The following is a 23,356-nucleotide window of genomic DNA, read 5'->3' as shown; positions in this document are numbered from 1 at the left end:
CCTGGGACCCAGGAATTAGAGCTGTAAAGACAATTGGAAGCTGTCAGCTCCCTTCAACTGGAGAAGGCAATGGCAACCCACTCCAGTACTCTTGCCTGGAAGATCCCATGGACGGAGGAGCCTGGTAGGCTGCAGTCCATGCGGTCACTAGGAGTCGGACCCAACTGAGCGACTTCACTTTCACTTTTCACTTTCATGCATTGGAGAAGGAAATGCCAACCCACTCCAGTGTTCTTGCCTTGAGAATCCCAGGGACGGGGGAGCCTGGGGGCTGCCATCTATGGGGTCGCACAGAGTTGGACACGACTGAAGTGACTTAGCAGCAGCAGCTCCCTTCAACCAGGAAGTGTTTTCTGGACTAGCTCTGCTGGAAAGAATCTGAAGCCACATGCAGATCAACTGGGAAAGAGCATGAGTGCGTGCTAAGTCGCTTCAGTTGTGTCTGACTCTTTGTGACCCCCATGGACTGTAGCCTGCCAGGCTCCTCTGTCCGTGGGATTCTCCAGGCAAGAATACTGGAGTGGGTTGCCCATGCCCTCCTCCAGGGGATTTTCCTGACCCAGGGATCAAATCTTTTCCCACAACTCCTGCATGGCAGGCAGACTCTACCACTGAGCCACCAGGAAGTGGGAAAGAGGATCTTCCTCAATCAGCCAGGTCAGGAGGTTGCCAGGTCTTTGCCAACCCTGGCCTGAGGCATCGCCACACAGTGAGTTCACCTTAAGACAAGGGGTTGATAACATTGGGGAGCCAGGAAGGGCTAGTGAACAGAGAGGTCTTGCCTTCTCTCCTGAAACCAGACCACACAGGCACGAACAACCTGCTTCATCCAGCCATGAGGCCAACCCTGGGCATTCATTTCACTGAAAGAATAAGAACTGCTTGATTTTATCCACAGATATCTAACTGGAGTTCTTCAAACAGATCAAAAATGATCTATTTTTTTAATTAATGAATCCATCCAATGTTTTAAGCCAGAGAGCTTGGTTTTAGTTCCCATTTTGCCACTTATCCTCTGCATGACCCTGAGTTACTGATGTCACCTGTGTTCAGTTGCTTGGTCATGACCAACTCTTTGCAACCCCATCGACTGTAGCCCACCAGGCTCCTCTGTTCATGGAATTCTCCAGGCAAGAATACAGGAGTGGGTAGCCATTCCGTTTTCCAGGGATCTTCCCAACCCAGGGATCGAACCCAGGTCTCCTGCATTGCAGGAAGATTCTTTACCTTCTGAGCCACCAGGGAATGCCCTCACCTATCTGGGCCCCAGTTTATTTATCTGTTGAGTAGCTGACTAAACTAGACACTCTTTTCCAGTGGAATGATCTTTTCCAGGTGGAGAGGAAGAGCATCAAAGAGCTAAGTGGATGAGACATCCCACACCTCCACGTCAGGGCACAGACAGGACTGGTCCACGTGATTCCCTATGAGGAGACATTTCTGTAGCTAGAATTAGAAAACGGTTGGTGAAAGTGGGAGGTCTCAGAAAGCCCTCTGCTAGCTCTCTCAGAGAAGGAGAAAATCCATCCTGGACTTGTTCCTGGAGCTGAGTTAGCATGCAGAGGGGCTTTGAGTTTAGACAGTTGTTTATAGTTTTCACAGTGAAGCCCTCCAACTTCCGAGGATGCAAGAAGAGGTGTGGGCTGGCCATGAGCAAGCCTGGAAGCCAGGATTGGTGGAAGGCCAAGTGAGGCAGAGTTGGGAGGCCGGGCCACACAAGTGCCCTTGACTTAAAAGGCCATGAAGCCAGGTAGTCTCCACCCCCTTGCTCTGCTCCCTGGGGCCCCACACTGTCTGCTTCCACACCAGGAGAGATTTCAGTTGCTTGGACCTAAATCCTGTCTGCTCATTTCTACGGCTGGCTCCAGAGAGCACTCCCCCTAGAGCTGTAAGGCGAAACTTCATCTCCTGGTACAATGCACTGCCCTTCGAGATCGGATGAACTGGTTTTCTTTGTGAATGGGAGGAAGGTAAGTGTTGGGTGTCACCACCACAGTTTGCAGAGTCAGCAGGAAACTTCTAGCCTGAGGGGAGCACATGTGGCCTGTTTGGGTTGAGACCCCCTCCAACCAGGGACAAGAAGCCAGAGACTGGGAACCAGTCTACTTTGGCCTGTTCTACACTCCACCAGGGAGTGGGGGATGTGATAAAGCACTGGGGGTAAAGACATATGCCTCGTGTCATACGGCCTGGTTTCCAATCCAGCTCCACCGTTCACTGCACAACTTCTACAAGTCACTTCACTGCCTGAGTCTCAGGGTGCCCATCTTTATGACTATTGTAGAGATGGAAAGAGAGATGCTTCTTTCATTGATTAGAAACCTCTTAAATGCTTATAGAGGACCTCAGCGCTGGGCCCAATTCACCAGAAGCACTCTATTCTAGCAATATATTTTGATTCTCAAACTCAGGAGGCTAAGAAGTGGGGCATTCTTTATTTTTCTATTTATAAACTTAATTTTTCTGTTCAGTTTCCATTATACAGAATTAGTTGATATGTGCATGTGTGCTAGGTCACTTCAGTTGTGTCTGACTCTTTGTGACCCCTTGGACTGTAGCCCACAAGTCTCCTCTGTCCATGGGATTCTCCAAGCAAGAATAATAGAGTGGGTTCCCATGCCCTCCTTCAGCAGATCTTCCCAACCCAGAGATCAAGCTTTTGTCTCTATGTCTCCTGCGTTTCATTGGGTCACCCCTTCAATCCCCATAATAGTCTCCTCTCTGTTTCCAATGCAGGTGATTGAAAGGAATGCAGACCCAGAAGTCACTCTCTTGAGCTTCCTAAGAAAGAACTGGATCCTTTTGGTCAGAGTCTTGGCCAGATCTGTGTTTGCCTTAAAGCTTAGGCTAGCTGTGATTATGAAACTTAAGCAAACTTCTCTATCTGCAAACAGCCAGGCCCCTTGGCCCTCACTCTCTTTTTGCTCTTGGCAGTGGTTCTAAGGCTATTAAGTTAATTGAGCTATTTAGAGAGGATGAAGTTTCCCCAGAGTTTCTTATATATTGATTTAATAGCCATGAAATAGAAGCTAAGCTCTTTCCTTCAGCACTAATTATTCCTTTAAGGGCCTTCCAGCTCCCCAAAAGAGTGGTTATATAAGAGGGGTTTGTTTTGCATGTACCTTGCCCTGGAGGAAAACCAAATTCTCCAGATTTAGGAAGAGCACGTGTCAAAGGAGAAGATTACCTTTCCCAACATTTATTTTCTCACAACAGGTTTTCCCTCAACTTTCCATATTCTGAAATTTAGATTTTCATAATGGCTAACTTATTTTAATTGATAAATCTAGTGTATCTTTCGAAGAAGGCAAATTTTGAAAAAGAGAGAAATTACAAGTTTTGTTTAAAAGCCCACATGGTTTATGATTCACTGTCAATGTTTGAAAATTAGGAAATCTCATTAAAAAAAGAAATAGGAATTTCTCATGAAAAATAGGAATACAGTCATTCTTATCTGGCAGCAATCTTACTTAGAGCTGAGTGGGGCCTGTCTGTCATCCTCCATCTAAAAGGGGGCCCAAGCTTTCCAGGTACACTCAGCCAACTCCAACTCATTCACATACTTTCTGATAAGCATTTATGGTTATGACTTAATTTAGGTGAACAAGCCATATGTCTTTTTTAAAAAGCCAGAGATTCCAAAGTCTTCTTACCCAGTCTAGTTAATTACTAGTTTATCCAAACCATAAACTGTGTGGAAATGGACCACAATCAGGGAGAAAGATGACTAAAGAGAGGAGCAGAGGCTCCTTGGGATTGGACCTGGACCAAGAGGGAGCAGAGAGGTACTCCAGGTGGGATACAAAAATAAGGGTGGGAGTTTTCTCTGAAGGCTCACTGACTGGGTTTCAAATGCAACACAAATAACAGAAAAACTAGCAATACATTAACCTGCTAAAAATAAGTGCTTCTCTTCCAGTTACATGATTGGAACCCAGGAGAATACCTGTAATGAAATAGGACTTTTCTAAGGGCTTTTACTTTGTTATCTGACAAGATGCTTATGATAAGCCTGTGAAGATCGAGGAGACACTGCTTTCCCCTCATTGCTGGTGAGGAAACAGGAAGGGGGAGGTTTGTGTGAGCAGTGGCACACAGCTAGGAGGACACACAGTGGTCTCAACTGAGGCTTGGAGGCAGGGAAACGTCTTCTCAGACCCGCACCTCACTCCACAAAGGAGACTCTCCTCACTAGCAACACCCTAGGGAGGAAGCTCTAAAGGAGGCGACGTGTCCGCCAGGAGTCTGTCCTTGACCGGCCCTCCCAGTGCGCCTCACGGGAACCAAGTATGCCTGCGGAAGAGGAGGCTGTGGTGCCTGCACCGTGATGGTGTCCAAGCGAGACCCCACGTCCCAGGAGATAAGGTATCACCCAGATGCCCGCGGGTCAGGCTCGCATTCTCCTCCCACAGCTGAGGACGACCGCAAAGGCCTCCCAGCTTTGTGACTCTAACCCTCTCTAGGTCTTAGACCTCTCTGAAAATCTGATAAAAGCTTGTGCTTTTTACAAAAACTACCAATGCACAACACCGTAAAGCAACTGTACTCCAATAAAAATTAATCACAAAAAGAAACTAATGATGTTTTACACAGTTTCCAGGGGGCCGTGGATCTCCCAAGGCCCACTGATGCATCCCAGTTAAGAAACCCCAACTTAGGGACCTCCCTGGTGATCCAGCAGTTACGACTCTGTGCTTCCACTGCAAGGGACACAGCTTTGATCCCTGTTGGAGGAAGATCCAGCATGCTGCAGATCCCACGTGCTGTGTGGTATGGCCAAAAAAAATGAAACTCCAAGTTAGGCCAAACATTCATTTGACAGGTGAGGAAACTGAGGTTCAGAATGATGAAGTGACTTGTTCAGTCAATTAGTAAGCCATAGAACAGGAACTCAAGCCCACATTTTGTGGCTGTTTTTACTGTTGGACTGAACCTGGCCCATGATTTCAGCATTTCCTTAAGGGCTGGATTCCAGTACTTGGACTGCTCCCAAATCCACTGGCCCAAGATTGCAAGAAATGGCCTCAGGACACAAGCCTTCCAACTCTGCTGAATAACCTTATACAGAGTTTAAAATAAACAGGCAAAAAAAAAATATTCTCAAATATGGTTAAAAGACAAGGTGTGCCTTTTACCTGTTATGGGATCAAGGCTGTAATGAGTAATAATTGACGTCCAACTTATTCCTGATGAGACAAGTCCATATCCACTGAATCCAGATCCAGCTGGGTCTGTTCTGGGCTTGGAAAGTGTTTCTGAGGTTCAGAATGCCCATATTCCCCCTAAAAGCCCCAATTATCACAGCTGATACAGAGTCAGCAGAGAGGACTCTAATTCTCCCTCCTGGTCACCCCTCCAGTTGCCCACCCTCTAGGCTGAATGACGGGCTGGTTGAGGGGAGGGGTTTCGCTACGCTTCTTCGTTCCCTCATTCCCACCAGGCAGAACTGTGTTACTCCTGTTGATTTTCCCTGTGCTTCTCACATAAAGACACTTCTCTGTCACCGCCTGCCTGGTGCCCATCTGCTGTCTGTATGGGGCTGCTGTCACCACTGTGGAAGGTGTTGGAAGCATCAAAACCAGGCTTCACCCCGTGCAGGTAAGAACACATCCCAATTTTCTCACTTCTTAAGCCTATCTTTGTAATCAAAACTGTGTTGACTGTGCCTCCTAGGGCTTCTAGGTTGTGGTCCGCAAAGTAGAAGCTTTAGATACACACTGATCCAGATAATCAATTCTGTTAAATGACTTAAAAGAAAGCTAGAAATACATCCATATTTCATTAGCTGATCATCTTTCTTCTTATTTTGTCTGCTTGAATGGTAACAGCATGATCAAAATATTAATTAATGCATATTAGACTGTAATGCAGAATAAATATTACACAGAGGGTATTATGCTCAGAATAAAACATCTCGAGGATGACAGGGTAAAATTCAGGTTTATTCCCTGTGGCGTGGAGTTTTAAGAGTACTGTGACAGGTATGGGCAGAAACACACTAGTCTCTCAGTCATTGGCTCAGGGGTTTGGAAAGTCGTACATCCAGACACACTAACGCTGCAAGTACTACCAGGCAGGAGTCATCTGGATTTAACCACATAAGAATCAATTCCAGGAATGTCAGCAAAGGCAGAAGACCCAGCAGAGTTCACTAGAGTCTCTGAGAATGTCAGAGAGGATGCTTACCCCAAGACCCATAAGCCCAAATCCTAGGATTACACTACGCTCAGCATCCAGAGCAAGCCTTTTCAAGCTTTAATGTGCCTAAAAATCAATCAGCCAGGAGCTTTCTAAAAATGCAGATCCTGATTCAGAAGGTTTAAAACAGAGACCTGAGGTTCCACATTTCCTACAAAACCACAGGTGGGACCAACAACAACACTGCCAGTCCACGGACTGTGCTTTAAATAGCCAGGACCTAGAACACAGACCAAAATCTTGGACCTTTGAAGTTGAACTCCTTTTGATCCACACAGAAGAATTTAGAGAAGAGAGTATTGTCAGGTCCATAGTGGAGAGTCTCTCAGTTACTCAAAAAGAGGTGACCCCTGCTCAGAACCAAGGTGGGAAAGATGTGCAGGTGCTTGACAAAACTGTTTTTGAAATTACGCACACATTCCTTGTCATTACTGATTTCTGGAGAATTCTCACTCTGGGAATAGAGGTTGTGCACCAATAATTCCCAATGAGAGGGATCTGGACATTTGAGCTTGAGAAGCAGCTGTAAGGCTAGGACACGGTTCCCGGGTCCCCTCCCCCGGGGGTGCTGGCCGACTCTGCTCAAGGTGAGGGTGCTCTGCTCAGGGAGGGGGTGCCACTGTGCCAAGGGGGACGCTTGGCGTGGACCCTGGGGGGCGGAGGTGGCAGTGGGAAGTCAGGGCCTGTGACCACGCCTGTTCCCCTCCAGGAGAGGATTGCCAAGAGCCACGGGACCCAGTGCGGCTTCTGCACCCCTGGGATGGTGATGTCCCTGTATACACTGCTGAGGAACCACCCACAGCCCTCTGAGGAGCACCTGCTGGAAGCCCTGGGGGGTAGGTCTGACCTGAGGCCAGGCGGGGGCTGGTGTCAGGCTGCGCTTCCCCTACCATGCCACCCCAGCCCCACTCAGGGACCCCCTCGATGGTTTCTGAAGTAGCTGCTTTCACCAGGAGCAGAGAATGTCAAGCGTAGCAGCTGCTCATCAGAGCACTTGCTGCCCAAACAAGGGGCCCACACCCCCATCTTGACACCCCCCTTTCTCTTCCCTACCCAGTGACTTTACCTGGCTGCCTTCCTTTGGGCTGTCATAACAAAGCACCACAAACAGGAAAAGAAAACAACAGGAATGTCTTCTCTCATGGTTCTGGAGGCAAAGAGTCTGAAAGCAAGGCCCTAGAAGAGACTCTTCCTTTCCTCTTTCCAGCTTCTAGTGGCTGACAGCAGTCCTGGCCCTCCTTGATTTAGAGATTCATCACTCCGATCTCTTCCTCCATCTATTTATGGCCTTCTCCCCTGTGTATCTGTATCCAGATTTACCTCTTTTTCTAGTCCAGTCACTGGATTAAGGCTTGTCCTAAAATGAGTAGGGCTTCCTCTTCACCTGATTACATCTGCAGCTCTGCAGAATTTCAAATAAGATCACATTCACAGGTTCCAAAGGTTGAAATCTCAGCACATCTTTGGGGACACGATTCAACCCATAACACAGCCCTTCACATATGGAAAGGATCTTTTGAAATTTACAATGGGCTTAAGTTACTAAAGAGGAGTTCATAGACATATTTTTTTTTTGCAGGGACAGTAAACCTCATGGGTTTCCCAGGTAGTACTAGTGGTAAATACCCACCTGCCAATGGAAGAAATGAGGGTTTGATCTTGGGGTCGGGAAGATCCCTTGGGGTAGGAAATGGCAACACACTCCAATATTCTTGGGAAATTCCATGGACCAAGAAACCTGGAGGGCTACAGTCTATGGGGTCACAAAGAGTTGGGCGTGACTGTGCACGCACGCATGCACACACATATGCACATACGTGGCATGTTCTGCTTCCTCACAACAAACCTCACGTTGGGGCATCAACCATGACTAAACAAGTCATCTGTTAGATACACAAATCCTTAGACTGAAGCATGAAGGGTCAGCCCCACACACTCTCCTAGTTTGCCAGTTATGGTAGACTTCCTTTCCTCTCTCTGCTCCATTACAGGACATCCAGTCAAGTCATCTAAAATCCTGCCTTCCTTAGTTTAGGTCCTTCCACTAGATGAGGTCCTGCAACAACTCCTCATCCCTCACGTGGCCACACCCACCCTCCCTCACCCGGCATTCAGAGAAGCCCAACAGCTGGCCTCCCAAACGCACTCTTCCTCCTCAGCTATGTGACTCCCCACTGGCCGGCCTCCTCTCAGCCCTCCGTCCTCTGCACATTCCCACTTTTGCCTGCGCTGCTCTGCGAACCCCGAGAGCCCCTCCCGTGCTCTCCGTCAATCCATTTCTTTCTCATCCTTCAGCATGAGCTTCTTTGTGAAGCCTCTCCAGATGACCTCGATTCCACACTAACCTTCCTCCACCCCACCCTCCCCCACGCCTTCATCCCTTGGAAACCTGAGGCTCTCATACTTTCCCATGCAATAAAATCACCACAGACCTCTTAAATGCAGATTCCTGGGCTTGTCCCCAGACATTCTGATTTAGAATTGGAGAAAGGCCAGAGATCCACATTTTAACAAATACCCTAGGAAATTCTGAAGCGGTGACCTAATGTCCAGTGAGGGGCTCTACTAACAAGCTGTCAAGGCATGATACTTCACTCATATAGAGCCTTAGAAACAGTGCATATTCTCCTGTTTAAGGATCACTTACATCTTGCATAGTGTCTGAAATATAGTTGTTGTCAATAGATACACGTTGAATCAATGAATAATTTAATAGATGGATGCAACTGAGTTCACCAGATAGACTATCATCTTCTTTCGAACAGAGAATAAAACTGGAATCGAGGTGATGGGAAGGGTATTATCTAAGAGGAAGGAAAAAGCAGTCAACAGCCTAGCAGATATTCAAATATTCTCAAAAACAAAACACCTGTCTTCGTTTCAACTTTCTAAAGAAAAATTAAGTAAAAATCACTAAAAATAAAACATACTGATAACTTTGCTTTTCCTCTGGTTAGGTAACCTATGCCGCTGCACTGGGTATCGCCCAATTCTCGCAAGTGGAAAGACCTTTTGTTTGGTGAGTAGGGGGCCGTGGGGGTACCCACAGAGCAAGAACGACAGTGACAGATGGTCTAGGCTGGGAACACAGGAGTCGAGTTTTTTTAGACCATGCAAATAGATCGTAAGGAAGACCGGTTGAGTTATCAATAGCCCCATCTAACTCACAGGAGTCTGAGCTCTCTGTTGAGGGAAGGGTGGGTGTTATACCACTTTTCACCCTCAACACCACACCACCGGAAAGCCAGGTGATCCAGCCAGCCAGCTAGACACCTTCCATGACGATTTCAGCAAGGCGTCGGGACAGGACAGAGAGGAGGTCTCCAGCAAACCCAAGGAGACAAGCAAAGATACGGAGTTTGCCTGGGAGAGGCAAGGTTACTGCCGAGAATCCAGACCAGCTGGGAAAGTGTGAGCAAATAAAGAAGCCAAACAGGCATAGTAGAATCCAAAATTCACCCCAAGTACCAGAGTGCAGAGAGATTCCCCCACCAAATAGTGACACCTCACTGGGCTGCTGTGAAAATCAAATGAGAAATCGCAGGCATGTAGCATAGTCTTGCTTAGCGCTTAGAACTCAACAAATATTTACTGCTATATCGAGGATGCCATCGACACTACGAATAGTGTTTGCCAGGGAGATCAGACAAACACATCTGATCACCCTCTGCAGAGGGCAGGATGGACATAGGCAATACCGCCCTTAGACCCAAGCAAGGGGGATCCCAAACTTCAGAGAACCCCTCCCTGGTCCCCCTACAGCCAATCTCAGGAGGCCACATGGCCAAAGTGACTTGTACACTTCGAGCCATCACCCTTTTCTGGACTATGCTCCAGACATGGTCTTGACCCCACTCCCGGGAACAGGCCTCTTCCCCCAGTCCGTCTTCCTTGAGAAGATCATAACAGCCAGCATATGCACCAGAGGCCAAACACTGGCTATTCAGGGAGGAAGTAGACAGAACTGGGATTTGCCGGCTGGTTCATGGGTGTGTGAGGCCCCTCACAGTACAGACCCAGAGCCAGGGTGAGGAGGGAAGAGCAGCAGGCCCCAGGCCAGGGCCTCCATCTGTACCCTTGCCTCAGCTCCATGAAGAGCGGACAAGGGCCTAGAAATGGACCAGCAGGTGTGTCCCACTCCCCAGAGCCAGGCCCAGCCCCCATGCACGTCCCATCTTCCATTGCCACACGGGGGAGCCAGTGGTTAACGAGCTGAAAAATAAAATGTATGGCTTGTAAAGCCATCAAATTACCGGTGTAAACGGAAAAACGCTTGTGAAATACAAATGAAGGAAGTTAAAGGCGACCTCTCTCCCTCTGGAGCATAGATGTTATCCACCTTTCCAGGCACAGCCTCTGGGAGTTAAGGAAAAATTGTAGTAGAGACCCATCATGCAGCCAACAGGCCCCAGGACCCTTAACGGGTGAAAGGAAGCAAGCCCCAAAGCAGGGATACCCAAGGCTCTTATCTGCCAGGCAGGAGGAGACTGGCTTCTTCTGCTACCACTCACTCATGATCTGTCATGACGGCTCAGACTTTTGAGTGAGAGAGGAAGGCTACTGGCTTGGCCCAGCTGGGTTTGCTTCTTGGACAGAACTAGGAAGCTGCCGGCCTGAGACATTTGCGCAGAGACAGAGAATTCAAGTATCTGGAAGAAAGTATTTTACTAGAGACTTAGGAGAGACTGTTTGAGGAATAAAATACAACAAGTAAGGTTGGAGAAAATGGGAAATGAAAGAACCAGCAAATGGAAACCTGCTTTAAAATTCATTGATTGTCCATTCATTCCCAGGCAGTGCCATACAGATTGCAAATGTTGGGGAGATCTGGCTCCAAAACTGCTTTCCTTCTTTGTCTTTCTTTTTATTTTCTCTTTTTTAGGTCCCTATATAAATGATAATAGTCAATGTTGTCAAGTCTTGCAGAGAATGGATACTAGCAATTGTTATTGCTCTGAAAAACATCTTATCAAGTGATTCTACGGCTAGGAATTCACCTAAAAAAAATTCAGAGATGTACACAAAACTATACCTGCAATGAATAGAAGTGTTGAGCGACTTCACTTTCACTTTTCACTTTCATGCATTGGAGAAGGAAATGGCAACCCACTCCAGTGTTCTTGCCTGGGGAATCCCAGGGACGGCAGAGCCTGGTGGGCTGCCGTCTATGGGGTCACACAGAGTCGGACACGACTGAAGCGACTTAGCAACAGCAGCAGCAGCAGTTATAAAATATAGGGAAAAAATTAAGTATACATCAATGGTAAATTTTACAAATATATTTATGGAATAGCCAGAAGATAGATTAATATGCCATCAATAAAAATATATTTTAAAGACTTTAATGACAGGCAAATAAATGAACAAAAAGTGAAAATAAAAGGTATATTGTACTAACTATAAATATAGTACAAATATATATTATATAAAAATGTTTATCAGTAATGATAGTTTATTTCTTTTATATTTCTTCATATTCTTTATTATTGTTTATGCTATATATTATATATTGTGAATGTATTGTATATTTTATCTATATCATTTATCTATATTATATATTCTGTATCTGAATCATATTTTTAAAGTAAAGTAAAAAGTAAAGATCTAAAAAAAAAAAAGGAAAGATCTTCTGATTATCCCTATTCCAATAGAAACCATCGAAAGTAACTTAAAAAGCTTGGAGCCTCATTTAAATTGCTAAACCCTTTAAGGCACACACTGATTTATATGTCAGAAAGTTTTTCATAGGAGAGGCAGATGGTGAGAGGGAGACTCAAGAGGAAGGAGATAGATGTATACGTATAATTGAGTTGATTCACGTTTTTGTATAGCACAAGCTAACACAATTGAGTATAATTGTGTTAGTAAAGCAAGTATACTCAAAAAATTTTTTAAATAGTATTTTTTTTTAAATAGATTTTTTTTTCAAGTTTTTCATCTCAAGGCATTTCACTGTCCTAGGAGTCAAATGGCTGTCAACAGAAAGGAACAGGAAAATGCTGCCTGGATCTGGGAGAAGATGATTCTTCCCCGCTTTGCAGGAAAAGTGACGTGAGTCCCTCTGCTTTGTCTTCTCCCCAAGAGTATCACTTAACACCAACAGAGCTGAAAGTGTGCTTGATCGTTCTGACGGTCATTCTCGGCTTTTACAAGGGTCCAAAGTGGAGGCACGAATAAAGCGCTTCTCATTTGGGAGCAGGGTAAAGAGGTGAATGAAAGCTCGCGCTCTGATTTCCCCCTTCACTCTCTGGAAGGCTGAACAACGAAACAGGAGCCGGCTTAGGTCAGAGAACAAAGTCCTGCCCCCGCGAAGCGGGTCCTGTCCTTGCCTGACCCAGATCCTGCCGCCCTGTCCCCTGCAGAGGGAGGGCGCTGCTGCCTCAGGGAGGCTGGGGAGCCCGTCCACACTCGGACGGCGCGTTCACGGCCCCCACGGCTGGGACGTCCAGCCTGAGACACCCCAGCCTCTGGCTTTGCTCTCTGAGAGATGCCAGTTTCCAAGTTCTTACAGGAATTATTTAGAGAAAATTCCTAGTGAGAAGACAGGAAAAATAGAGTCTGCTCCCTGTCGACATGGAAAGCTAAGTGAACAGAGCTGCCCTTAAACAAAACTGAGCCCGTCGTTCCCTGCTGGTTCTGTTTGTACCCTTAACACCTACCTTCTTTCCATTCTCGGCCTCCCCCCGTCACTTTATTTCTCTCTGGGGAAGCTGTGCAATGGAAGAGAGGGGTGTTCCCCAGGAAGGCAGGCTACACCCTGGAAAACCACTTCACGGAGGATCAGTGCCCCCTGGAGGGCTAAAAATATTCTGAAGTCTGCATTTTGTAGCCTCCAGAATTCAAACCTGGGAGCTCAGTGGTAAAGAATCTGCCTGCAATGTGGGAGACCTGGGTTCGATCCCTGGGTTGAAGATCCCCTGGAGGAGGGCATGGCCACCCACTCCAGTATTCTTACCTGGAGAATCCCCATGGACACAGGAGCCTGGCGGGCTACAGTCCGTGGGGTCACAAAGAGTCAAACATGACTGAAGGGACACATGATTGGGCTCTGGCAACCACCTGAATCACTTTAACCAAGCTCAAAAGAGCATATTTAAACTGGACCGTGCCACATAATTCATTTATAAAGGCAAACACAATTTTAAGGTGGATCTTATGATCACTGAGCCACATCCTTTCCTGTAGGAAAGCACACACAGGACGTCACAGTATAAGGGGAAGATTCCTTGGTGAGCATGGATGAAGAGCCATTGATAATCATTTAAGGGTAACACCACAGAAGACTCTTCTCCACCCATCAGGTAGACCTACTAGATGGCACGTGTCTGTCCCATGACACTCTCATTTCTTGAAGCTATGTTACTGTCTTCCATGGGGTAACTGTGAAGTCTTGGCCTAGCTCCTGTTTAGGGGAATTTTAATTCCTCAGCTCAGATTCACTGTTTTCCATTTTAATTCTCAGACACTATCTTACTTCTAGGTTATAGATATACACCACATTATTGCCCCCAGGTACTGACATTGTACAGGAGACAGGGATCAAGACCATCCCCATGGAAAAGAAATGCAAAAAGGCAAAATGGTTGTCTGAGGAGGCCTTACAAATAGCTGTGACAAGAAGAGAAGCGAAAAGCAAAGGAGAAAAGAAAAGTTATTCCCATTTGAATGCAGAGTTCCAAAGAATAGCCAGGAGAGATAAGAAAGCCTTCCTCAGCAATCAATGCAAAGAAACAGAGGAAAACAACAGAATAGGAAAGACTAGAGATCTCTTCAAGAAAATTAGAGATATCAAGGGAACATTTCAGGCAAAGATGGGCACAATAAAGGACAGAAATGGTATGGACCTAACAGAAGCAGAAGATATTAAGAAGAGGTGGCAAGAATACACAGAAGAACTGTAAAAAAAAGATCTTCACGAGCCAGATAATCACAGTGGTGTGATAACTCACCTAGAGCCAGATATTCTGGAATGTGAAGTCAAGTGGGCCTTAGAAAGCATCACTACAAACAAAGCTAGTGGGTGTGATGGAATTCCAATTGAGCTATTTCAAATCCTGAAAGATGATGCTGTGAAAGTGCTGCACTCAATATGCCAGCAAATTTGGAAAACTCGGCAGTGGCCACAGGACTGGAAAAGGTCAGTTTTCATTCCTAAGAAAGACAATGCCAAAGAATACTCAAACTACCGCACAATTGCACTCATCTCACACGCTAGCAAAGTAATGCTCAAAATTCTCCAAGTCAGGCTTCAGCAATATGTGAACCGAGAACTTCCAGATGTTCAAGCTGGTATTAGAAAAGGCAGAGGAACCTGAGATCAAATTGCCAACACTCACTGGATCATCAAAAAAGCAAGAGAGTTCCAGAAAAACATCTACGTCAGCTTTATTGACTACACCAAAGCTTCTGACTGTGTAGATCACAATAAACTATGGAAAATTCTGAAAGAGATGGGAATAACAGACCACCTGACCCACCTCTTGAGAAACCTGTATGCAGGTCAGGAAGCAACAGTTAGAACTGGACATGGATCAACAGACTAGTTCCAAATAGGAAAAGGAGTACGTCAAGGCTGTATATTGTCACCCTGCTTATTTAAGTTCTATGCAGAGTACATCATGAGAAACGCTGGGCTGGAGGAAGCACAAGCTGGAATCAAGATTGCTTGGAGAAATATCAATAACCTCAGATGTGCAGATGACACCACCGTTATGGCAGAAAGTGAAGAGGAACTAAAGACCCTCTTGATGAAAGTGAAAGAGGAGAGTGAAAAAGTTGGCTTAAAGCTCAACATTCAGAAAACTAAGATCATGGCATCTGGTCCCATCACCTCATGGGAAATAGATGAGGAGACAGTGGAAACAATGTCAGACTTTATTTTTTTGGCTCCAAAATCACTGTGAATGGTGACTGCAGCCATGAAATTAAAAGATGCTTACTCCTTGGAAGGAAAGTTATGACCAACCTAGATAGCATATTAAAAAGCAGAGACATTGCTTTGCCAACAAAGGTCCATCTAGTCAAGGCTATGGTTTTTCCAGTGGTCGTGTATGGATGTGAGAGCTGGACTGTGAAGAAATCTGAGTGCCGAAGAATTGATGCTTTTGAACTGTGGTGTTGGAGAAGACTCTTGAGAGCCCCTTGGACTGCAAGGAGATCAAACCAGTCCATCCTAAAGGAGATCAGTCCTGGGTGTTCATTGGAGAGACCAATGCTGAAGCTGAAACTCCAATACTTTGGCCACCTGATGGAAAGAACTGACTCAGTGGAAAAGACCCTGATGCTGGGAGGGATTGGGGGCAGGAGGAGAAGGGGAAGACAGAGGATGAGATGGCTGGATGGCATCATCGACTCGATGGGCATGAGTTTGAGTAAACTCCGTGAGTTGGTGATGGACAGGGACGCCTGGCGTGCTGCGATTCGTGGGGTCGCAAAGAGTCAGACACGACTGAGTGACTGAACTGAACTGAACTGCCTATACTTCTAATTCCAGCTAAGGCAAAAACTGGTCCTTCAGCTGTTGGCAGGTATGCCTGAGTCTGGGGTCCTACTAAGGACCTACACAAGGAATAATGCAAGTTTTCCCTCCAGAATCTGGGAAGACCTTACAGAGACAGGGGGAAGAGCAGGGGAGTGTTGGACAAATGTCAGGTCACTTCATCTACATGTCACAATTACCCTTCAAAATGGGCATTAATTCACTGGGAATGTGGGGGTTGGTATTTACAGACTGTTACATTTAGAATGCACAGACAACAAGGTCCCACTGTATAGCACAGGGAATTATATCTAATCCCCTAGGATAAACCATAATGGAAAAGAATGTTTTAAAAAGAATGTTTTAAAAAGAATGTAAAAAAGAATGTAAATAAGTGTAAAACTGAGTCACTTTGCTGTACACAGAGATTGGTATAACATTGTGAACCAACTACACTTCAGTTTTTTAAAATAGGTATTATTTCCATTTAATCTTTAGAGAGATTAGGTACATTTCTATTGAGAGGGTCAGAGAGCCAAGTTGTGGCAGAGCTGATAATGGCTTAAATCTGTCTCCCCCACCCCACCAACCCCACTCCCCGCCGCGCTTGGCCAGCCCATCTCCCACAGGTTTCCCCGTTATATATCCTTCCAGCCCCATACCCCACAGTTCTCTCCTGATTTGCCTTACTCTTTAGGAAGACTTCTTGAGAATAAGCGTTTCCAAAAAGAAAACATATTTAATTTAGAGAGGATTGCAGTTTGGGCAACTTTTCACTGTGCTTTAGTTTTCTAATAGATGAAATAGAGATGGCAGTTTACTTTCTTTGTACAGTTGTTGGGAGGATTAAGTAAATTATTAATATGTGTAGAAAGAACATGGAAGGTAAGCACTCCATAAATGCTAACTAGTGTTATTAAAGCAAGTGGGGGGTGTGTGTGCTTACACAAGAGCATATATGTTCAGAGTCATGTTTTACTTAAATTACAGAACTTCTCAGCGCTTTTTGCATTTTGAATCTTAACTTGACAGATGAGAGGGGGCTAGTGACTGGGGCACAGTGAAGAGGATTTCCCAAACTAACTGACCTCTGATTGTTTTTCATATACGGTCTTTGTATTTTGCAGGATACTATTTGAACTGGTTCATAGGATATTCTTTTCTTTAGTGTCAACACCATTCTTATTTAAAACTATTTGGTTTGAACTATTTTCCCATACAAGGAGAGTCGGATCTATTACTGTGTTCATTTTGCCTTATTAATGTAAAGAATTATGATGCTGTTTCCAATTGAGCCCGAACGATGAAACCATCTTCTTCTGCCCTTTATAAAGATTTGCACACAGTTGTTCGTGAAAGAGGAGTTCCAGCCCTTGGACCCTACCCAGGAGCTCATATTTCCCCCGGAACTCTTGGTAAGAGGGGTTGTGTGTTTTATGTGCTTATTGAAATGTCACTGGTTATAAGCTGTTTTTAAAAACTACATTTCCATCCTGTGAAATTATCAAATTGTAGAAATGCTTGATCAAATCAGAATGCTTGTCCCTGCCTGGCTCACCCAGCCCTGGCTGATGCCCTGTGCACACTCCCCAAAGCCTCAACTGAGGCTATATTTTAACCGTTTTCATCATTACTTCCACCATTGTCAGCTGCAATGTATCCCTATTGACTGTCCCAATCAATCCAGTTTTTCTCAACTTCTAACTCGGTCTTTCCAGCCCTTCCCAGATATTGACCTCAAGTGGCACTTCCAGGGTCTCCCAGTTCCTCAGCCTTCCCTCTGTCAGCATTTCTATCTTTCCTCTCTAACATCCAGTTGTTCCATTTGATAACATATGCAATTCTGAAGGTGTTCTGATATGTTTATTCATACATTTAACAAATGTCAATCATTCAGTAACATGCCAGGCACTGTTCTAGGTACTGAATACACAACAGGGAACAAAACTCACCCAAAGACCTGCCCCCAAGGAGACTGTAATCTGATGGGAGAGACACACAATGAACAAGATGATAGATGATATCCTTTATATGAATAATCTAAAAAAATGATACAAATTAATTTATTTATAATACAGAAACAGACTCACAGACTTAGAGAAGGAACTCATGGTTACCAGTGGGGAAGTGTGTGGGAAAGGGATAGTTAGGGAGTTTGGGATGGACATGTACACACTGCTATATTTTAAACGAATAACCAACAAGGACCTACTGTATGAACTCTGCTCAATGTTATGTGGCAGCCTGGATGGGAGGGGAGTTTGGGAGAGAGTGAATACATGTGTATGTATGGCTGAGTCACTCTGCCATGCACCTGAAACTATCAGCATTGTTAATTGGCTATACTCTAATATAAAATTAAAACTTTAAATAGATATATAGATAATAGATAAGTTATATAGGGTGTTAGCAAGTGATAAGGAGAATAAAATAAAACAGTGAAGGGGGATAGAATACAGGGGGTTGCAATTTTCAATGTCTGGCCAGAGAAGACATCTCTGAAAAGGTAGTATTAGATGAAAGTGGTGAAGTAGGTGTGGGAACTGGTCATGGTGGGGAAGAGCAATCCAGGCAGTGGGGCCGCAATGCAGAGGTACCAAGGAGAGGCCAACTCCTGTCCTGATCAAGGACAGAGCAGGGGCCAGCCTGGCAGGAACTCGGAACCAGAGAAGTCAGAAAGCTGCAGAGCTGGGGGCAGACCGTCCTGGACTTAGCCTGCTTGGCTTTTACTCTACATCAGATGAGAAGCTATCAGAGAGGTTGGACATAAGAGGGGTACACTCCTGTTAACCTTGCGGTGGGTGGGATCTGGGGTGGTTTGGGCTGCTGGGACAGGAATAGGCTGGGGATGGGTGAGAGAAGGATCAGTGAGCCCATCAGGGCATCTGTATCCTCCTGAGGGTGGTGGTGCTGGACCGGACAGCTGGCATGCATGTGGTAGGAGCCAGTGGATTCTGGATACGCTTTTGGAAGAGCCAACAAGATTTCCTGGTGAATGTGATGTGGTGTGTGGGGAGGGAAAGGAGTCAAGGCTGACTCCGGGGCTTTGGGCAGCTGGAAAGGGGAGTGGCCATTTACTGAGAAGGGGAAGACCTCTGGAGGATCAGGGGATTTTCCCTTTAGGGAATCCTTTCTGAGGGGGCTTGGAGGAGGATGGGATATGAAGAACTCAGCTTTGGACATGTTAAATTTGAGATGCCTATTGCATATCTAAGAATAGACACTGAGCACTTATTCAGGTATGTGAGCTTGGATTTCAGAGGTAAAACTGAAGATTCTAATTTAGGAGTATCAGTATAATTATGATTTTTTAAGGCCATGATACTAAATTATGCTAAGTTAATCTATACTGAAGGGTCAATGACAGATGCCAGCTCATGCTGTCACTTTCCTCCAAAGCACTACACGTGAACAAGTCTTAAGCTAAAGGAGTAAATATCTAATTCAAGCATTAGCCAATGGTATACTGAGTATCTGTTTGGTTACGGGGAACCCAGAACTTCTGAAATCTCTCTAGAGAAATATACCTCCACCCGGAGTCTATCATAACCCAGGAATACAGGTGTGCCCACCTGCACACACCTTTGTTATTTCCACTTAGAGAATGGCAGAGAACCCAGAAAAACGAACCCTGACCTTTCATGGAGAGAGGGTTACTTGGATCTCCCCTGGGACCTTCAAAGACCTCCTGGAGCTGAAAGCAAAACACCCAGAAGCCCCGCTCATCCTGGGCAACACATCACTGGGTGAGTGATTACAACAGTTCTCACACCACCATCAGGGCCTTGGTGCTGAACTGGACTTCCTGTCTCCTAGCCTACAAAAACTACTTTTTAAAGATAAAAACATCATCATTTTTAATAAAAATGTTATAGTACAATAATGTATTATAAAATGTATTATTATATATTATATAATAATTATTTACACATTACCTTTTATATATACTGTATATAATACTAACATATATATATATATATATATTCCCTGGTGGCTCAGATGGTAAGGAATCTGCCTGCAATGCAGGAGACCCAGGTTCAATCCCTGGATCAGGAAGATTCTCTGGAGGAGGGCATAGCAACCCACTCCAGTATTCTTGCCTGGAGAATCCCATGGACAGAAGAGCCTGGTGGGCTACAGTCCATGGGGTCACAAAAAGTCAGATACAACTGAGCAAAAACCATAATATACTACATATACTTTTATATATACATTATATAAATAATATTTAAAGTATAATACAAATATGGTAGTATTATCATATGATAAAATAACCTCCAAACTTCAATATAGACAGACCCTGGGAGTACGCAGTGTAGCCGCTTGAGGGGTGCAGCAGTATTAGAGGACTGTTAGTCATTGAATTTGTCTTGTCCTTTTAAATCTTGTTTCCATTAGGTATTAAGTAAATAAAATAGAATTTTATGAAATATGGTGGATATATTAACAATCCATGCTCAGTTATCACCACACTCACTTTGAGAACCAGAGCTTTACCAAGAAGTTTGCCCCATGGACCCCCCAAACCATAGTCCCTCCCCTTCCCTTCCTCTCAGGGGGTGCTCATTAGACTGAATACGGTGTTGGTCCATCTCTTCTCTGTTTTTTACATGTTATACCCATATATTTGAGTTCCTAAGCAACGTGTTGCTTAGTTTTGCATATTTTTGAACTTCACTTAAGTAGACGGACACAGTATTACTCTTCTGCAGTTTGACTTGTGCATTTAACATTCTTGAGCTGGGACTTGCCCACGTGGTTGCACATAAGTGTGCTGATTCCATCCTGTGTCCAGGGCACAGTTCACACCTCCATTCTATTGCTCAAGGCCGTGGCATGTTTTCCAAGTCTTGGCTCTTTCAAATACCTCTATGCACATCTCCTTAGAGTCTTCTAAGACTCTCTCATCCATTATATTTCCTATTTTTATATTCGCGTAATGAGTATAAATAAATACATACACTGGAAGCGCATGTGCTATAAAATTACTTGGCAGGGTGTATGGCCACTGCTGACACATATATATGCATTTATTGCCAGTGTTTAAAATTGGCATCTGAATATTTTAATGAGAAACTTTCAATGCCAAAATATTGCATTTTCTTTTTCCTAACTCTCTCTCTCTAAGATATATACTGCATTTACTTTCAGGACCTGCCATGAGATCTAAAGGACATTTTCACCCAATCCTCCTCTCTCCTGCTAGGATTTCTGAGCTGAATGTGGTGTCTAAAACAAATGATGGTGAGTTCCATGTTTTCTTTGTAAAATATTCACGAACCAATCCCTGCACTAAACTTAACACTTGCACTAAACTAAACACTAAATAGTTTAGAACCTCATCATACATTTATCTCATCTGGCTTGTTTCCAACTCTTTGACATTTTTCTGATGTGATATTATATCCCCATCATGAAAATTTACTATCAAAAGCTTTGTACAGAATATGAGGTATTTGGATGATGTCATTCAAGACCTTGTAGTCACCTGTAGGATTCTTGCCTATAAAAAGCCATGGTGGAACTTCCTTGGTGATCCAGTGGCTAAGACCATGCTTCTAATGCAAGAAGCGTAGGTTTGATCCCTGGCCTGGGAGCTGAGATCCCACATGTCTACCTCTCGGTGAGGTAAAAAAAAAAAAAAGGCATGGTGACACAAAGGCAATAAACTTGCAGTGTCAGTTTAATGAGAAGACAGCAAGAAAGAAGTACTACCTGTCACTTGGATGGCCAGTTCCAGGGAGGGAGGCAGGTTTGCAGGAGGTATTTAACTTAGTGTCTGACATTCAGATGCTACTTGTCTCTTAGGGGCAACGGCAAAAGGCCGAGTAAGACAGAAACCTGCCCAGGGAAGTCCCCCCGGTCATTTACAGCATCCTTAAGGGCCCACTATGTGCAGACTCTTCATCAGGCAAGGTAGGAAGGAAACATCCAAGGCTTTGCCTTCAAGACACACAGCAACCCCTTTAACAAAAGGAATTTTATTTTACTCCTTCCCTCATCCAGCAGATCACACATGTACTTGTCTAAGGTACAAGCATATATGTACTAAATGACTTAATGGAGAGAAAAAAAGACTGAATGAGTGGGCCAGGAACTTGAATTAGGAATGCAGTAGTAATAATGATTTCCTTAACTCGGACAACAAGGAGGTGGGCTGAACTGAAAGCTTTAGTCAGACTGACTCGTAGGCCATCATATGTTTTTGGGGATCCGTGGTGGGCAGGAGAAGGGACCCACCTTGGCAGTATCACTGCCATCCCAGAGTCCTACCTTCCCAGCCTCAACCATCATCAGCCAAACTTAGACTGTGCTGCAGACCAGCAAGCCTGCCTTCCCTGACCCTGACCCACCCATTTGCAAGGAAAGGGACCCTTCCTGGTTTTGCACCACAGCCTCACAGCTTCAGCCTTGGGACAACTTAAGTAGCACATCCACACACCACTCAGAAAATGAGGGGAGCATGCTTAGATATATCTGAAATCTTGGGGCTGGAGAGAAGAGGAAGAGAGAAGAGTAAAATGGGTGGTCTGGGGGTATAGTCAAGTAGCCTTTTTTTTTTAACATTTATTTATTTGGCTGAACCAGGTCTTAGCTACAACTGGCAGGATCTTCAATCATCCCTGTGGCCTATGGGATCCAGTTCCCTGACCAGGGATCAAACCCAGGCCCCCTGCTTTGGCAGAGCAGTCTTAGACACTGGACCACCAATGAAGTCTGTCAAATAGTTTAAGCAGACAGTCAAGACAGGACAACCCTTTTCCTCATCTTCACCCCAGGCCCATGGTTTAGCCCATGATTTTCAAACTTGTTTTAGCATCACAACTCAGTCCTCAAACAAATCCTAATAGATGAAAATATGCTCTTCTGTTTGAAGGAGGGGGAAGACTTTCTCCATCCCACCAAGCCCCCTATCTTTCCTCCAACAGGGCCAGGACAAAAGGAAAGAGACCTGGCCCAAGGTCCGCAAACTGGCTGGTGGCCGGTCACCAAGGCACACCTCTCCCATGTCCAATCCAGAACTCCCATCGTTACTGCCATTCCCTGTCCCCCCAGGCCCAACCCACTGGCTGTTCAACTGGCTCTTTGTCAGTTTAGACTCAGCAGGCAAGATAGAGGCAAATTCTAAAATCTTAACCGTGTGTTTTCCTTGGGGCTCCTTCAACTTTAAGTGTGAGTCAACTCTAGAAGCCTCCAGGACCTTTCTCAGGATGCCCAAGCTTTTCCTGAGGCCCAGAGGAGTGAAGGACACTTGTAGGGGAGGGTTACGCTGGAGCCAGCTATGCCCCACCACCACCACCAGCAACCCCAGGAAATAAATATCTGTGACAGCTTGCGTTTGTTTACCTTTTGTGTGCAATCCATGTCACCTACTTGTTTGGCTGGACATACATTCCCCGCCCCCCTCAAAATCTTTAGTACAGTAAGTGCTACAGGAAGTCAGCACATCTCAAACCCATAGACCCACAAACTCTGAAAAGCATGGAGTTAAAATAAAACCCATGTTCTGAGAATCATATAAAGATAAAGATCTTTTCAACACCACTGAAAAGCAAGCTAGGTTTTGTGACCAAAGGTGGAATAAAATATGAATAAAAGTTCAGTAAATAGAATTTTCTCAGTACAGCTGTGTCATGCCTGGCACAAAGTGAGTGGGTAACGTGAGCAATGGAAAGAATC

The 23,356-nt window shown here is 45.0% G+C and overlaps 1 protein-coding gene across 3 annotated transcripts in view; it reads left to right on the top strand.

Annotated features, from left to right (window-relative positions):
- Positions 1-1,833: 1,833 nt before the first annotated feature.
- The window catches only part of LOC122426514 (aldehyde oxidase 2), a 79,460-nt gene continuing 57,937 nt past the window's right edge, over positions 1,834-23,356 (top strand). For all 3 annotated transcript variants that reach the window (XM_043445506.1, XM_043445505.1, XM_043445507.1), the window contains exons 1-10: positions 1,834-1,970; positions 2,737-2,794; positions 4,269-4,365; positions 5,490-5,598; positions 6,908-7,034; positions 9,156-9,217; positions 12,160-12,249; positions 17,011-17,091; positions 19,278-19,422; positions 20,828-20,920. In XM_043445506.1, coding sequence (XP_043301441.1) covers positions 1,917-1,970; positions 2,737-2,794; positions 4,269-4,365; positions 5,490-5,598; positions 6,908-7,034; positions 9,156-9,217; positions 12,160-12,249; positions 17,011-17,091; positions 19,278-19,422; positions 20,828-20,920 — 916 coding nt within the window. In that variant the 5' untranslated portion in view covers positions 1,834-1,916. The remainder of the gene's footprint in view (positions 1,971-2,736; positions 2,795-4,268; positions 4,366-5,489; positions 5,599-6,907; positions 7,035-9,155; positions 9,218-12,159; positions 12,250-17,010; positions 17,092-19,277; positions 19,423-20,827; positions 20,921-23,356) is intronic.

This window comes from Cervus canadensis, chromosome 24, assembly GCF_019320065.1.
Source record: "Cervus canadensis isolate Bull #8, Minnesota chromosome 24, ASM1932006v1, whole genome shotgun sequence".
NCBI classification, from domain to species: Eukaryota; Metazoa; Chordata; class Mammalia; order Artiodactyla; family Cervidae; genus Cervus; species Cervus canadensis.
The sequence above is the reverse complement of the archived record's forward strand: the minus strand, read 5'-3'. Positions and strand labels throughout refer to the sequence as shown.